Source organism: Dama dama, chromosome 22 (genome assembly GCF_033118175.1).
Source record: "Dama dama isolate Ldn47 chromosome 22, ASM3311817v1, whole genome shotgun sequence".
NCBI classification, from domain to species: Eukaryota; Metazoa; Chordata; class Mammalia; order Artiodactyla; family Cervidae; genus Dama; species Dama dama.
Genome location: NC_083702.1, coordinates 20,011,713 through 20,030,388, shown reverse-complemented (window position 1 = coordinate 20,030,388; position 18,676 = coordinate 20,011,713). Strand labels below are relative to the sequence as shown.

General features: G+C 36.4%; 1 protein-coding gene across 2 annotated transcripts in view; it reads right to left on the bottom strand.

Annotated features, from left to right (window-relative positions):
• Window positions 1-307: 307 nt before the first annotated feature.
• Window positions 308-18,676, bottom strand: part of KLRF2 (killer cell lectin like receptor F2) — a 45,687-nt gene continuing 27,318 nt past the window's right edge. Inside the window, exons 1-6 of one of the 2 annotated variants that reach the window (XM_061124928.1) lie at window positions 15,437-15,589; window positions 12,207-12,305; window positions 10,404-10,451; window positions 5,626-5,774; window positions 4,664-4,779; window positions 308-2,378 (exon numbers count right to left, since the gene is read on the bottom strand). In XM_061124928.1, coding sequence (XP_060980911.1) covers window positions 2,261-2,378; window positions 4,664-4,779; window positions 5,626-5,774; window positions 10,404-10,451; window positions 12,207-12,305; window positions 15,437-15,524 — 618 coding nt within the window. In that variant the 5' untranslated portion in view covers window positions 15,525-15,589 and the 3' untranslated portion in view covers window positions 308-2,260. Of the gene's footprint in view, window positions 2,379-4,663; window positions 4,780-5,625; window positions 5,775-10,403; window positions 10,452-12,206; window positions 12,306-15,436; window positions 15,590-18,676 lie in introns of those variants that run through there. The other variant, XM_061124929.1, reaches the window with a different exon arrangement.

Sequence of the window (18,676 nt, the reverse complement as noted above, 5' to 3'; positions counted from 1 at the left end):
TTAATATGTGTAAATATTACAAGCCACTAACCATAGTAACTTTGGTTTAAAGAAATGTTACAAGAGAATCACCTATGAACAAACATGTACTTAAATAATATCTTACAAATTAGGGAAAAATATTTAGGAAGGACCCTAACTCTATAAGTAATAAACACAGATACATTATCAAAGTTCTATATTAAAATCACAAAGCTTAGATTATAGAATATAAACTAGAAAAATAACATTACAAGTGAATAGAGAATAGATTATTGAAAAATATTTCCCTTTTCCAAGTAAGAACAAGGAAATAGGATGGGCTTAAGATGCAACCCTGGATGTGTCATAAAATTCAAACTCTGTAGGGTGTGGGGAAAATTATATCAAGCCCTTCTTTGTTACGTTAGTTTGCCTAGGTAACTGTAACCTCTCAGTACAAGAAGGAATGAGAGTTTAGGAGAATACATAGACACGTAGGATGGAGAAGGTGGAGAAAAAAAAAGTATCTAGGTTACAGGATAAACATACAGAAACACACAGACCAGTCTTTCTCCCATATCTTTAATGGAGGCTCACTCCTAAATTAGTTGCAGATGAAACTTTCTGATAAATGAAAAGGAGATTCTTGTGAGTCCCACCTGTAAATGTTGTTCTTGGTACTATATGTGAATGCAAATACTTGGCAAATATCAGCATGTAAGCAAGCACAGGCATATTATATCTATTCATCATTTGTCATCAAGAAAACTTGAAAATATGAAATTTAGTATTACTCATGTATCACATTTTGGCTCAGATTAAGTTCAAATTTTGCTTCATTCATAATGTTTTATTTTTGCTGTTGGTTCATGATTACAAATTAATTTCAACTGCTTCATTATTTAAAGTAATTCACTCTTTGTTTTTCTTTAAGTCACACCTATCAGGGTGAATCAATTCCTGATGGCTCAGCATGAACTACAGAGAACTTTTTGATGATATTATGTCGTATCTCCTCACCTACTTAGGGGACACAAACTGTTGAATTTATTTTGAAACATGAGTGCTTTTTGGATAAATGAGAGAAAAAAATAAGGTACTTTGTATAAAATTTCAGTTAGAAAACTAAGGGAGTGAGACAATTCTCAATATAACAATGTTTAAAAGCAAATTTGATTAAAGGGAAATGAATTATAGAATCAGATTAAATACAAGATTGTATATTACTTTAAAAAGACATTCATAATTACAATGGCTGAGTACTTTATTACCAGTTGAAAGTTTGATTTCTTTTTGATAAAAACTGAAAGTAATTAAGGACAAAGCCCACCATGAAGAAAAAAAATGTTGTATAACCACATATATGCACAGTCTATTATTTCACCAAATGCACAGGAAGAGTTAGAACCCAAGGAATAGAGAAAAAGCAGGATTAGAAGATTAAATTTCATATTTTTTAGACACTGCAGCAATAAGGATAAATAAGAATGTCGAAGACTGAAGTCAGAAATCAACATTCTTTCCCAACCAAAACACATTTTGTTTTGTGTTAGGAAATTGTCAAACATATTTAAAAGTAGAGAAAATAATATAGTGAGTCACATGTACTCATTATTCAGTTTTAACAGCTATTAACTCGTTGTCAATCTTGTAACCAGTCAAATCTTAAAGGAAATCAACCCTGAATACTCATTGGAAGAACTGATGCTGAAGCTGAAGCTCCAATACTTTGGTCACCTGATGTGAACAACTGACTCATTGAAAAAGACCCTGATTCCAGGAGAGATCGAAGACAAAAGTAGAGGAGCATGTCAGAGGATGTGATGGCTGGATGGCATCACTGATGCAATGGACATGAACTTGGGGAAACTCCAGGAGATGGTGAGGGACAGGGAGGCCTGGCCTGCTGCTGTCCACCGGGTCAAGAAGAGTCAGACACGACTGGGTGACTGAACAACAACAATCTTGTATCACTTATAATTTAAGCAAATTCTAGACATAATATCATGTGAATGTTTCCCTATCTGTCTATACAACATAACCACAATACAATTATCACATCTAAAAGTAATTAATAATAATCTCCAATAACATTATTAAAAAAATAGGGAATTGTGTTTTCTAGTTTAAAAATAAATTATTACATTTTCTAATTTTGGAGTGTTGTATCTGTACAGAATATGTGAAAAAATTTTATTTGCATTAAAAAATAGGTTTGTATTCCAAAAACAGATAGGAACTGTTAACATCCATATATTTCTCTTCCAATTATTTAAATGCACAGATTTGCTTTCGTTGTTCAGACAGCATCTCTCTGGCAAATGCCCTTAAATTTGGAGTCACAGTCTTCGGAATACACGTGATTTCTTGTTATGACAGCACAGCTCATGTTATCAATGGCTCCAATCACCGAGAAACTAGAAGATACAAGGCAGACTTTAGAGCATTTATCTTAAAATAATGGTTATACATCTTAAAGTTTCCCCCAGCCAACTTGTGCCGGTAATTTTTTTTTTTTTTTTCCCAGCAGTCAAAATGTTGCAGAGATTTTGGAATAGACTTCTTTTGTTGCCAGGGACAACAAAAGATTTTAGAATAACAACAACAAAAGATTTTAGAATAGACTCTTTTGTTGCCAGTGAGGCACTCTTGATTTGCTTATCCTCCACGCCCTCCCTTCCCAGATGGCTCTTATCTGAGTATCAATACTGTGGGAGTGCAAGTCTGAAGACTAGGAGCATTCCTGACTGCTCCTGCCCTCTCAACCCTCGAATTACATGTATCAGCAAGTCCTGGGCATCCCATCTCAAGATTAGTTCTGACATCCATTTACTTCTCTCCCAAGCTACTGTTACCTCTCTTTCTCCCTGGTCATAGCCTTGTGATTGAAAATCCATTTCTGTGTCACTTTCCATCTACTCATTTTTCACATAGCGGCATAAATAATGTCCTTTCAAGACAGCTAAATGCTAAAATGAAAGTTTTGATAAAGGTTACGTGGTGACAGATATTCTACGTACCAGTGGGAGTTTTGGGAGTTTCGAAGTTGGAAACTAGGGATGTTTTTAAGTTAAAACTGCTTAATAACTGCTAATTCTTCAGTTAACTTCAGTGGTATGATAGGGTTAGGAATAGATGTGAATAGAATAATTTTTGAGAAAGCTATTTCCATAACTATTTTTTCTAGTCCTTGATTGTGTGTTTGTTAGTCACTCAGTCATGTCCAACTCTTTGCAACCCCATGGACTGTAGCCCGCCAGGCTCCTCTGTCCATGGGATTCTCCAGGTAAGAATACTGGAGTGGGTTGCCCTTCCCTTCTCCAGAGGATCTTCCTGACACAAGGATTGATCTGGCACCTCCTGCAACTCCTGCATTGGCACGTGGATTCTTTACCACTGAGACATCTGAGAAGCCCTATTTACATATCATTTTTCCTTAAATAATTAAATGAAAGCTTTTAAAATGAGATATGTTATTCGGTTATCTACTCTCCTTCTACAATAAACTTCTCTTTTGGCTACAGGATTAAAAAAGAGAGAGAGAGAGAGAGAGGGAGACGCCGCCATAACAATATTCTGTTTTCCAAATAAAAGAACAAAAAAAATGCCTAGTTATTTCTAACTAAATTTTGTCAAGTTTGCAATCAAAGCAGGTCCAAAGAATGAATACTACTTCATACTTTAGTTTAATGTTTGTTAAAGACAAGAATGAGTGGAGAATATCAATATCTAGAACTGAATAAATAGATTGAAATGAACTGACATTTCATGGTCACTGCCCCAAGCTTGCCAAATATCAGGTGCTCTAGCAGGTTAGAATGTTAAGAAAATCAAAGCACAGGGAATATGCAAACAACTGTGACACTTAAGAATCTTAAAACCTTCTTACATGTATTACGTTATAGTGTTCACACAAGAATATTGTGAGAAAAGCTTCATTTTTTCATACATGCAAAAAAAAAAAATAGATTTTTTTCCTACACGCAAAAAAAAAAATTATTTCAATAAGATTGAAATAATTTTCTAAGGGCAAAATTGCAAATTTGCACTTTCTGATTTCAGCTCAAGAGATGTTTGTATATATTTCAGGTGTTTTTCATTTATAAGTAAATTTTATCTTTGCATTTTGTATATGGAAAATATTTGCTTGGTAATATTTTAAGGGAGATTTCAATCAGTTTAACAATTTAAAAGTAACTATCATTTTTTGTAATTAATAATTTACAGGTTCCATAATGAACACTTTCTAGTCCCTTTGCATGCTCAGTCACTCAGTCATCTCTGAATCCTTGCAATCCCACAGACTAGCCCACCAAGTTCCTCTGTCCATCAGATTTTACCAGCAAGAATACTGGAGCAAGTTGCCACCTCCTCCCCAAGGGAGTCTTCCCAACCCAGGGATCAAACCTGTGTCTCCTGCATTGGCAGGCTGTTTCTTTACCACTGAGCCACCTGGAAATCCCCTCTATTCTCTCCAGTAAATGTTAAAAGGAGCAGGAGAGGAAGGAAAGAAGAGAGTAAATGAAGGAAGAAAAAAGATAAGAAAGAAAGAAAAAAAAAAAAGGAGAGGAAAAGTTTTTGAAAAGAAATGAGGAGAGAAAGAAGAAAAAGACCAGAAAGCAAAGAAGCTTAAATAAAAATACCTTTCTATAAATAAAACATCAATACCACCACCATCTCTCCCCTGCAAATAAGTACTTACATGTCTTGTTCCACAAAAAGGTGTTCATTTATCCATACCCATTGTTTTCCTGGGGATGCAATACATAGTCCAAGCCAACTAGGTTGTCCAGATTTTAAACTCTTCTGTATGAACTCCTATAGGAGAAATAGTATACTCATTCATTCATTCAAAAAAATTTGGGGATGTGAGGGTGATAGGGTTGTGACACCTGTCACCACATTGATCACCAGGGTTGATTCGGCAATCTGGCTGGCTAGGTGGGTGTCCCCTTCCTCCCTCACCACTCCGTGTGAGTCCCTCCAGAACTTGAGTTCCATCAAAGAGGATGACCATCCCAATAGAGGAGGACCAGTCTCCTGTCAAGAGTATACAAGTATCTGTACTCGCCTGCTAGAACCTCCACACAAGCTCTCAAAAAAATATTGATGCCTTTTATATAGTAAGACACTGAGCCAGGCATTAATGAAATGATAAATAACCATTTCTTTCAGATTAATAGGGTTTTAAAAAATAAACAATAGTAATTGTAGGCCCCCGGGTGGCCAGAGAGAGCAGAGAGACCAGAGTGCCCTCTACTCCTGGGTGTCCTCCGAATTTGGCTCCAGCCTCTCCCAGAACCCCTTCCCAGTCACTCCAGAAGGGCCTTTCCCTGACCCCGAGCTGCTTGTTGACCAACACCCAATGGCCAGTGAAGGTTTACGGGCTCAACGAGGACCAGCAGTGGGACAGTCAGGACACCGGGCATGTCATCCGGCTACGTGGAGTGGCTGAAGGGCATGTCCCTGCTAGTTAGGGCCGGACAAAACGTGACCCACTGGAGAAAGGGTTGGCAAATCACTTCAGGATTCTTACCTTGAGAACCTCATGAACAGTGTGCTAGTTAAGGAATGTTCAAAAGCAATGACTATGAACCACCCACACTTTGAATTGTACCTAGTGATTCACCCTTGAACACTTAAAAACTGTTTTTGACTCCTCACCAGCTCTTTTGAATTTTGAATCACAGGTAAATGTGCCTGTAGCTTTAAACAATCATGTTGACTTTCATTCCAAGTTTTAGAAAAAGTTGAAAACCTGTAACATTTTCCTTGACTCAGTAGCCAGTCACTTGGGCACACATAATTAGTTCCTGAAGGAAAACACAGGGGAAAGAAATCAGTTAAACTACAGTCATTAGAGAAAGTGTGAATAGTATCAAATATGACTGAGTGGAAAATACATTTTTGCCAACTCATTTTTTTGTGCTTAAAAGGTACCTCATTAGCAGAACGAGAATGAAAGTAATTCAGAATCTGTATATTTCCTGGAATGGAGGCAGTGTTCGGGGCTATGGATTGCAGAGAAGAAAGCTTATGAATTCTGATCCCATAATTAAGAGAGATAAATATATATATTTTAAGTGTTTATAACTAATCGTTAGAAAAATTAAAAACCTGTTGTTTGATTCTTTCCCATATCTGTTTCTAATTTCTTTTCCTTGAGGCTGTCCTTACAACCTGCACTTCCTTCCTGTGAGATTACTTTTCATTATCGTTTCTTACCTTATTGTGTTGATTGCTTTTCAATCACACTGTTTCCCTAGTCTTGAATACCCTTCCCTTCCTCTTCATCCTCTAAATTATGTGTATCTTTTAATGATCAACTGCATTTCTGAGGTAGGAGATAGGCGCCTGAGCCAGACAGCTGCTGTTTGTTAAGTGGAGCAAAATTGAAGTTTTGGTCTCACCCAGACCCTCCAAGGACAAAGCTAGTGGCAGAAGCTGAGCACTACTAAAGTAAAAAGATAAGACGACCACTTCTGAGGTCAAGGAAAACTCCCCTGTCTGCATGTACACAGGAAGACTCTTTGGGGGTCAAAAATGGAGGGTGTGCCATCCCATTGTAAGTGTGCACGTGTACCCACAGGCCTCTGCTGTGGGATCCATCTCAGCAAAATGTTTTTGTGCACCCATGTTGGGGAGGGTCTGAGGACTAGTCAAGTGTGGGGAAAGAACTGAGATACTTGGCCAAAGGTAAACAAAGACCAGAAGAACTGTCCTATCCTAGTGATGTAGATTGCCTCTTCACTGTGCTCTGCCTCATTAGCAAGGACGCCCACACTCTTCCTCTCTGGGTGTGTATCTCTGCCTTTCTTCTGTCTTAAATAAACAAACTGCTTCTCTGGGTGCTTTCCCACTTTTCACACTGTTTCTAATAATAAACTTTGTGCATGTGTTTACAGTTTTTGCTTCCTTGAAACATTCTTGCTTTCAAATGGGGGAAAGAGCCAGGGCTGCTCTTCATCTAGTCTCTAACCCCTGGTGGACTAGAGGCTGCTGCTGCTGCTGCTAAGTCGCTTCAGTCGTGTCCGACTCTGTGCGACCCCATAGACGGCAGCCCACCAGGCTCCCCCATCCCTGGGATTCTCCAGGCAAGAACACTGGAGTGGGTTGCCACTTCCTTCTCCAATGCATGAAAGTGAAAAGTGAAAGTGAAGTCATTCAGTCGTGTCCGACTCTTAGCGACCCCATGGACTGCAGCCCACCAGGCTCCTCCATCCATGGGATTTTCCAGGCAAGAGGACTGGAGTCGGGGGGCTAGAGGCTAGGATTCCTGATTGTCATCGAGGCTACCTAGGTTCAATTCTTGAGGAGGGAACTAAGATCTCTCTTTATGACTGCTCACTGCTATCTCTCTGAGACCATTTTTCACCTCAGAAACAAAGTTTTTAAACAGTCATAATTTCTGCCATCTCTAAGAATCAGAACACTCAGGTGCCGCTTAACTAAGGATGAATTGTCCATGTCATTGTCACTTGTGAATGATTCCATAACTTTTATCTGATTGAAAGGTTCTTCAGGTAACTGACATATTCATCTTCTATCATACCTCACTTTAATTATAGTGCCTGAAGGTTGATTGTTGAATGATTGAATTAAATATCCATAAGTTAGAGCATGTCACACTTTTCATGGCTAATATTTTAGTTTGTCATCTATAAGCTTAAATTTTTTAAAAATTCATTTTAGGAAATTGAATTAAGATGTCTAGCTATGATGGGAAAACAAAGTTACATCAGCAGACATGACTTGAAGAAGACTATCATGGACTAATTTTCAATATATAAAACATCAATATATCTTTAACTACTTTCTACTAGGGAAGAGTTGACAATCCTGAATAACTATAATCTTCCAAAAATACGTGATGACTCAGGGTACTTGGATTCTAATCTCAGCTATACAAGTACATGCGTGCCTGTGTGCTAAGTCACTTCAGTCGTGTCTGAGTCTGTGCAACCCATGGACTATAGCTGCCTGATTCCTCTGTCCATGGGATTCTCCAGGCGAGAATACTGGAGTGGGTTGCCATGCCCTTCTCCAGGGGACTTTCCTGACCCAGGGATTGAACTCACATCTCTTATGTCTCCTGCACTGGCAGGCAGGTTCTTTACCACCATGGCCACCTGGGAAGCCTGTACAAGTACATAGTCATGTGCTAAAATGACCTTAAATACACTTCCAATTTTTGATTGGAGAGATGCTATTTATTCACTAGTGAAAATGAGTCATTTGGGCAAACTAATTCTATTACATGAATTCTGATAGACTGGTCAGTAAAGTACAGGTCTAGAGCTGCAAAACACACTGAAAATACTCCAAATGATCAATGTAATATGCTAAAGCCAGAAAAAAATGCAAAATGTGGACACTTATTGTCCAGAAGAATTATAAGAGTTAATTCAGTTTCAAGTACCATGTTCTACAATAAGGAGAAATATCATGAGGATGAGGATGGAGAAAAGTACTTATTGAGCAACACTTTGTATCAATTCCTGTCTCAGATGGTTTACATAACAATAACTAACACAAAATGCCATTACTGTGGGCCAAGCAGGTTTCTAAGCACTTAACATATATTTATTTTTTTAAAACAATTTTATAAAATAGAGAGATGCATTCAATGAAGCAATAGAGATAGACACAGTAAAACCCAGGACATGAGAAATTAGACACAACCATAATCCATTTTTTTTTCAACATTAAATAAATGTCTAAGTAGGAAACAAAAGGAAGTAAGGAGAATGTACAGATTTAGAGACTCAAGAGACATTTTAGCTGATGTAACTTCTTTGCTCTGATTTTAACAAATAAAATGGAAAAAAAAATCTATTGCTGATGGAATAGTAGATGATATTAGGAGGTCGTTGCCAACTTGGTTTTAGGAATTGTGGTAGAATTCTAAAATGGGCCCAAGGAGACATCAGATGGTGCAGCTGCTTTGGGAAATCAGGGGCAGTTCCTCCAAATATTCAAGCAAAGAATTGCTATATAACTCAATAATTTTATTCCTAGGTAGGCACTGCCATATATGAAATGAAAACACACCCACACTCACCTCAAGAGAGAAATGGTAACTATGTGATGTGACGGAGATAGAAATCATCTTGCAATATATGTATATTAAATCAACCCATTGTACACCATAAACAAACACAGGACTTATAGTGACATTGTGATTGTGTTGAACCCTTAACTGTCAGAATCACATACTAAAATATTTAAATATTAAATGGCATGATAGCTGGTAGTTGCTTTAATAAAACCTAGTATGAGAGTGTGATAGAGGTGGAGATATAGATGAGATAATCTTTGTTACATATTGATAACTGTTGATACCAATTGAAAAGCACATGGAGATTTATTATATACTTCTTTCCACTTTTAGTTATATTTTGCATAATACAAATCTGTTGCTTAGTGCTAAGTTGTGTCCAAATCATTTGAAATCCTGTGGACTGCAGCCCACCAGGCTACTCTGTTCATGGGATTTCCCAGGCAAGAATACTGGAGTGGGTTGCCATTTCCTCCTCGAGGGGATCTTCCTGACCCAGGGATCAAACCCATGTCTCCAGCATTGGCAGGTGGGTTCTTACCACTGAACACCAGGGAAATGTAATAGAAATACAAGAATATAATAAAACAAAACCTTATGAAGTAGATATTATTTTGCTCAATTTACAGAGGAGAAAGTGAGTCACACAGACATTATCCTGAAGTCATACAGCAGATAAATATTAAAGCCGAAGTTTCAACCCAATTACTTTGGTTCCATAGCCCATGTTACTAATGACTGAATCATGCCATCCTGCTCTATGCTAATTGGTATGTTAGAGTTCTTCAGAGAAGTAGAACTAACAGAATTTTGTGTCTGTGTGTGCATGTTTAAAGAGAGAGAAAGAAAGAATGAGAATGAAAGGAGAGAGAGATTTTAAGGAACTGGCTCACGTGGTCATTAAGGCTGGCAAGTCCAAAATGTTCAGGCTGGCAGGTTGGAGACCCAAGGAAGAGTTGGTGTTGCAACCCAAATCTGAAGGCATTCTAGAGGCTTAATTTCTTCTTCCCCTGAAAACTTCAGTATTTGTCTCTTAGGGCTTTCAACCGATTGGGTGAAGCCCACCCACATTCTGGAAGGTGATTTGCTTTACTCAAAATCTATTGACTTACATATTAACATAACCTAAAAAGTATGTTCACAGCAACATTTAAACAAGTGTTTGATCAAATATCTGGGTATTGTGCACTGCCTAACCAAGTTCACACATGTAATTTGAACAGTTATAATTGGTTCAATCTACATGAAACATCCCATGATGTTAGTTATTACACTCTTCCTTTGCAAGTTTTCAAAACTAATGTTTAATTTTCCTAAATTTGTGTGACCAGTTAATTGAAATCTTTGATTCAAACAGAACAGCACATTACAGACAGATGATTACCTGCTAGGCCGGTGATATTAGCTTTCTGAAAGAAATCCATTTCTCTATCTGCACTCAATGCAAAGGAAAAAATATAAAAAGAAACTTAAAATGGATAGAAGTCTAGGTATATGAAAATAAGCATGCTAGCACAAAATAAAAACATACAAATAAAAATTCAAAATCTCTCTTTTCTGCTATGCCTCTATTCCCCTCTGTCCTGAGAGTTAACTACTTTTTACCATATCTATTTTTACTGCTTAAGTACTAACCAAAATTCCAAATATTCTGTGCATTCTTAAAATTCATACCTTTTACTTTTTTGTATATTTTTTTTCACTGAACTTTTTAATTGATATTATTTCATCTTATTGCAGGCATACACACAAGAAATTCCTTTCACCTTATTAAGTTCCTTCAGGTTCTTATTTGCATTATCTGTAGATTTTTTAACAGAATGAATTAATTGCTTTCCAGAACACAGAACAGCTGATAATCTGAAAGATCTTTTGATTACATTCCCAGGCTAGTTTCACTCTATCTAAAATTAGCCTCACCCCCTTATTTGTTCCAAAAGAATGCACAAAAAACTTCCATTAAAATCAAGATTGTTCATAATTTTTAGAACATTGCTACAGTGGTATAATTTTATGTATATTTGAAAATGTGAGGCCAATTTGTCTTTTCTTTGAGAGGAAATGAATTCTTCATGTAAACGTTTAGGGTCACGTCTTTTTCTGTGGTGTTCTGAAATACAGTGACTCTATTCTGTCTATCTAATTGCTTTAGGAGCATTTTTATTTGTTTTTGATATGATACGATGGGAAATGCCACTATAAGCAAAGTAAGAGGCTGTCAAGACACCAGTCTAAAAGAGCATACCATAAAGTCTTCCCATTAATAACTTTGCTTCTGCACTCTTATCTCTGAAAATGGGCTCCTCTCCAGGTTTTGCTGTGAGGAACCGCTTCATCTACATTGAAGCCATCTATTAAGCGTTTTCTGAACTGTGGTTCCTTCCCTTGATTTATCCAATAGCATTAGCCCATCCACTTTTCATTTTCTTTACAATTTTCTTCATTTACCCTTTTGTGTTTCTATTCATTTTTCTACTTTGTTTTTTATTTAGTTATTTTTTACTATTCTAATATAAAATCTTGGGAAAGAGTGTAAGTAAATATTTATGGTCAATACTTTGTTTTGAACTAGAAGCATGAAAGTATTTTTAAACTGGTCAAAGTATAAGCACAAATCTAAAAGAAACACCAATATTAAAATTGTCACTAATTTATTTATATATTTATAAATAGTAAAGAATATTATCCCCACTAATATATGTATCAAGGTATTAAATTTTATCGGTTTCCTTGAACCCTATATTTTCAAAAACTACAGTTTCAAGGGAAAGTTATAGAAACCATGAATTAGTCTGGTTTCTTCAAAAGAAACAACTACAGAATACATACATTAACTACTACTTCAGAAAAAAAAGTGTGCAGATACTTTTCAATCACTGTCTTGTCTCTCAAGGTGATACCAATGAGCACATAATTTTAATAAAAATACAGTAGCAATTTCTTAATAAAATGGTGCCAATCTTTACTGGAGGTTCTTCATAAGAAGAGGTATGGAATAAGTGTTAATTTTATACTTGAGTGTTTCCTAATTTTTCTTAATTTAAAAATAATTTTGTAATATGACATACATAACTGGTCAACTTACCAATATTGAGCTACAGTGTGGAGCTTATGTTGATAGTAAAAGGAACGAAAGATCAACTATTATTTTTGAAAGTGAAAAAATAAATTAAAATTCCATACTCACCCTGAAAGTTCAGCCCAATTACTGCCATCATGATAATAAGGGTGCCAATGCACCCAAGTGCTAGCATGAGACAGTAACACTGTAGATACAGGGCGACATCTGAAACATTGAAATTTTTTTCAAAAATTTTAGAAGTCTGTGACTGTTTACGTTGTATACATTTTTCTGTATTGTTTTTATTACAGAGAAAATCTATGTTCATTTTAGATACAGCATTAGAATCTATGATTAATGTATGTATAAGCTTTTTACTTTAATTTATTTTTGTTTAATCTTTAGTTTATAATTTTAATTTGTACCCACATTATGACAAAAAAGCATGATTAATTGAAGTTTTATTTATTTTTTTCTTTTTTTTCCATTTATTTTTATTAGTTGAAGGCTAATTACTTTACAATATTGTAGTGATTAATTGAAATTTTAAAATACAATACAAAAGCAGAGAGATGCTATGGTTATTGAATGTGTTGGATTATGCTGAAATTGTCTTGCTTTGTTGATTGTTTGGTGACTTTTGATGACTTACAATGACATTAAATTGTTTCTGCATGAATAAATATAAAGTATATATGTATATATATGTGAATAATATATCATGCATATAATATATTAAGTAATATATTAAGGGGTTTGAGGGAGAATGGATTCATGTTTATGTATGGCTGAGTCCCTTTTCTGTTCACCTGAAGCTATCACAGCATTATTAAGAAGCTATACCCCAACACAAAATAAAAAGTTTAAAAAATTAATTAAAAAATTTAAAAATATAAAATAGGAGATGCAAAAGTAATATACTAGAGGTATGAAGCCTTAGTATATAAAATACAAAATATATAATTTATATTCTATATGTAGAATAATATCTATATCAGCTACTGTCATGTATATTATTTATTTTAATGACTCGCTATAACAAATAAAAGAACATTTATTGAAGTTCTATTACTGTACCAGTCACTGTACTGGAAATATTTCCATGTTATTCCACTTTTACATACGGTATACTGTATTTTCCTGGCTTTGATGTTTTGGACAGAAATTAGCATCAGCCTAAACAGCATAGATCTTGATTAGTGAAGCTTGTCTAAAATTTATGCCATAGTACTCCTCTGGCTCAGATTTGGCAGGAATGGTCCCTTTACAGAGGAGAAAACAGGGAACTTCTAAATACCTTAAATAGAGATACTATGTTAAGATCCTCTTTCAATTTTAATCTATTTTTGGTCACATACAAAAGTAGAAAGACCTCTGAAAAAGTGAAGGTGAAGTTGTGTCCGACTCCTTGCAACCCCATGGACTATACAGTCCATGGAATTCTCCAGGCCTGAGTATTGGAGTGGGTGGGTAGTCTTCCCTTCTCCAAGGGATCTTTCCAACCCAGGGATTAAAACCAGGTATCCTGCATTGCAGGCGGATTCTTTACCAGCTGACCCACCAGGGAAGCCCAAGGATACTAAAGTGGGTTGCCTATCCCTTCTCCAGGGGATCTTCCTGACCTGGGAGTTGAACCGGGGTCTCCTGCATTACAGGAAGATTCTTTACTAGCTGAGCTACCAGGGAAGCCCCAAAGACCTTTACTTCACCCAAAATCCTCATAATACATTTTCTCAATTTTATGACCAGATATCAGTCCTGGGCACATAGATCTGCAGTTATCAGGTTCCGTACTTGCCAGAGAGGACAATTTTAAGTTTAATGCCAAATACTATTATCGCTATAAATTAAAAGCCAATGTTCTTTTACATAAGCCACAATTTACATATTGTATCAAGCCAGGTACCTGAAGTGCATTGTACTGGTCCATTCTATACCCACTTAACTGCTTGCCGTTAGCCTAAGTGGTTCAATATTAAGAAACTGCTCTTTGAATTCCATTATTATTACTCCTGCAAGATTATTAGTTGTGTTATTCATATCTGCTTTATGTTGGGAAATTTTCCTTGCCTGGTGGGCTACAGTCCATAGGGTCGCAAAGAGTTGGTCACGACAGAGCAGCTAACACTTACTAGCTTACTTACTTACTTATGCAATAAGTGTAACTTTATTTTACAGTATGAGTCAAATAACTGGGCAGGTTTTCTTTTCACTCATCAATAATAAGCAAGCTTAGAATCCAATTTATCAAACACAAACATGCTTAATATGTAATTTCTGCTGAATTACAAGCTTAATATATGTTGCCAGTCCTTTTCATCTTTCACTCATAATTTAAATGGATGTTATCTTATATTCTATGTATCTATACTCAGATTTCATATGTCTCTACTCTCTTGTCTATTACAAGGTGGTTTATACATTAAACAAGAAATAGCTAATAATTTAGTTTCATTTACTGTAATGTCTACATTAAAAAAATCACAATATAGGGACTTCCCTGGCAGTTCAGAGGTTAAGACTTCACACTCCCAATGCAGGGGGCACAGGTTTGATCCCTGGTTGGGGAACTAAAATCCTGCATGCTACATGGCACAGCCTAAAAAATAAATTAAAAATAAAATAAAATAACAGGAAGAAACATCCATAAAAAAGAGGGGAGCATAAAATGAAAGTAGATATTTAAATAAACATTAAAAAGAGAGAGAGAAAAATCACAATATATATTTGCTTTATTAGAAATAAAAGTATTGAGATTTAAAAGAAAAAAAGAAATTGTCAAAGGTCAGGCACTTTGTGGGGCTTAGGGTTGAATTCAGTCAATTTGACTCAATTTGACTCTCATTCCCAATGGAATATTCTGCCAATTCCATGGATCTTTTGTGAACATTGAAAATATGTATGTATAAAAATGACTTTAAGGCTATAAAACACTATATACCACTGCTACTCCCAATACTAGCTCTTTACTTTTGAAGTATAGTAGATGTCTTCATGTACATAACACACCCAAATGATTGTGTAGCTTTCTTATATTTTATAAAAGAGATAATTTATGCAAAAATACTGTTTTTGACCTTTTAGTTGAAAGTTGCATTCTTATTCTATTCAAAGTATTGCTACTTTGAAGGGATTATACATTATCCTATTAGCATTTCTCTGTACCCATGGCTGCAAAAATCATCTTTTTATGGTTGATGCTTATAGAAGTCTGAACAGTTTATCTTAGACGATTCATGATCATCTTTTAAAATCCCAGAATATGGTTAATTTTAAAACATTGATGATAATTTTGCTCCTAACAGAATAATGCAACCTTAAACTGGAGTCTAAATGAAGGCGACTAATATTCCTACCTTTAGATTTTTTTCTCGATTCAAAGCGATTCTTGAATTTCAGCCTCATATAGCCATCTTCATTCTCCATTTCCTCAAATGTTTTCATATAATATTACCCAGAAAATAGGAAAAATAAAATAGAGAATATCCTCAGCCTTGAATACTTCTCCTAAGCACGATATACCAAAAGCTAAAAGGAAGTCCAAAAATAATCAAAATTCACTCTGGCAGGGCTATCTAAAACCACACAGGATATGTTGGTGAATGAAAATGAAGAGACATGTTGATTTCTAGATAAAATTCTGTATGTTGAAAGGTAAGAGTGGTTTTTTTTGTTTGACTCTTTTCAACTACCTTGTTATAAATAGACAAATAACTTGGCTGAATTATGTTCTGGTGTTGTTGGAAGGTAGAAATTGTGAGAAGTGAAACTGAATATCTTGCTAAGGAGATGTCCAAGCAAAGTGTTGAAGGTTCTGCCAGGGTGTCCTTACTATTTATAGTAATATGTGAGAGGTGAGAGATAAATTAAGGAATCATTAAGCAAAGAAACCAGAAATTGAAGATTTGGAAAATTCTCAGCCTACCCATATAAAGGAAGTAAAAAGGCATGCTCCGGAGAAAAGACCAAAAGTGTGGCCAGACAAACATTCCATAAAGAGACTATGCATAATTTTAATTAGCCTTATCATCAGCCCACTAGGGGTTGCAGTGGTAGAGAATCTGCCTGCCAATGCAAGAGACGTGGGTTCAATCCTGGGTGGGTAGATCCCTTGGAGTAGGAAATGTCAACCTGCACCAACATTCTTGCCTGGGAAATTCCATGGACAGAGGAGACTTGTGGGCTAGAGTCCATGGGATCGAAAAAAGTCGAACCCAACTGAATGACTGAGCACACACACACAAACACACATCATCACCATCATCAGAAGCCATGAATAAAGGTAGAAATACACCTGCAGAGACATTGCAAGTTTGAAATAAATGGGGCAGAGGTAAGCTAACATAAAGGACAATTTTCAGACGTCTGGAGCTATCCAGCTGTGAGCATGCTTTATCCTTCAAGAAGGATGGTCCTGAAGACCATTTGGGGATCATCAGGGTTACTACTCCCACCATAAACCTAGAGCATGCAGAAACAAGCAGGGGTGAGGAATGGTGACAAGACTATTTCCTCCTGGATTTCTGAATGTGGGGCCACCTCCTCAGCTTCAGCAGACAAGACCGCCCCCATTCAGAACCTCAAAGACAAGGCCATCACTCAGATCAGAGCAGGCAGGGCCTCCACCTAAGACCCTGGAGATGACGCTGCTCTTCCAGTAGACCCAGAAAGCAGAACATCCAGTCAAAGAGGATAATTCTTGAGCCTTCAGGGTCAATGGAATTTGCCTCTCCAGGATTTGGACTGGCATGAAACCCATGACTACATTATTCTTTCTGATTTCTACCTTTTGGAGAGGGAGTGTCTGCCTTGAGCCTGCCTGATCCTGTATTACAGAAGCACATAACTTGGACGGTTTCACAGCTATAGGGGTATTTTGCCTTGGGATGCATCACACCTGGAGTCTCACCATCTCTGATTTAGATGAGACTGTGCACTTGGAATTGATGGATGGGTTGAGATTCTTGAGGCTGTTGGGTTGAATGTATTTAACATGTGAGAAAGACATGACTTTTGGGAGCCAGAAGATGGAAAATTATGGGCTAAGTTTTGTCCCTCAAAGTTCAGACATTGACGCCCTAACTTCAAATGTGACTGTATTTGGAAACAGGGCCTTGATCAAGATAATTAAAGTGAAGACACTGGGGGGAGCCCTAATCTGATAATTGGTGCCCTTGTTAAAAGGGATGAGACTCCGGAGAGTGCTCTCTCTTCTTGCACACAGAAAAAAAAAAGGTAACATGAAGACACAGTGAAAAGACAGCCATCTGTAAACCAGGAAGAAAGATCTCAGCAGCCATCTACCTTCTGGCACCTTGATCTTGGATTTTCAGTCTCCAGAACTGTGAGAAAATAAATTTCTATTGTTTTAGCCACCACGTATTTTTTTACAGTGGCCTGAGAGGTTGCCATAACAGAAATCACTTTGAGGGTGGACTCGGCATTTATTAGGATTTATACTAGTCATGGTATTGAAGATGACCTGCTTTCTCTTTCAATAACTGAAGTCCAATCATTAAATAGAATCGTTATTGAAAATTACATTATCTAAACTTAAATAACTCATATTAAATGCAAAGTATATACACTACTATGTATAAAATAAATAACTAATGAGCACCTACTATATAGCCCAGGGAGCCCTAGTCAATGTTCTGTGGTGACCTAAATGGAAAGGAAATCCATAAAATAGGGGTTATGTGTATATGTATAGCTGACTCACTTTGGTTTACTACAGGAATTAGCACAAAGTTGTAAATTAACTATGCTCCAATAAACTTAAAAAAAAAAAAACAAAGGTAATTAAAAACACATAAAAATTCAAAGCTGTGGTTTTTCTAGCAGTCATGTATGGATGTGAGAGTTGGACCTTGAAGAAAGCTGAGCACAGAAGAATTGATGCTTTTGAACTGTGGTGTTGGAGAAGACTCTTGAGAGTCCCTTGGACTGCAAGGAGATTAAACCTGTCAATCATATAGGAAATCAATCCTGAAGATTCTTTGGAAGGACTGATGTTGAAGCTGAATCTCCAAACTTTGGCCACCTGATGAAAAGAACTGACTCATTGGAAAAGATCCTGATGCTGGGAAAGATTGAAGGCAAGAGGAGAACAGGAAGGCAGAGGATGAAATGGTTGGATGGCATCATTGATTCAAAGGACATGAGTTTGAGCAAGCTCCAGGAGTTGGTGATGGACAGGGAAGCCTGGCGTGATACAGTCCATGAGGTCACAAAGAGTCAGACATGACTGAGTGACTGAGCTGAACTGAATAAAAACACAGAAGTCACCAGTTTTTTTTTTTTATTATTATTAGTAGTATTATGAAGCTATTTATACACAGATCTGTATTTATACACAGATCTGCTACTGCACATCTGTATTAAATTCTGGTGTATTTATACACAGATCTGCTACTGCACATCTGTGTTAAATTCTGATATTCAGTAATGTCACAAAGGTAGCTTGCAATCAGCCACACTGGGCATAATTGCATCATAGAAACCACTGAATTATTACAATTAAAAAGACTGACCATATCAAAAGTTGCCATTGATGTGAAATCACTGGAACCATTCTACATTAATGATGGACATAG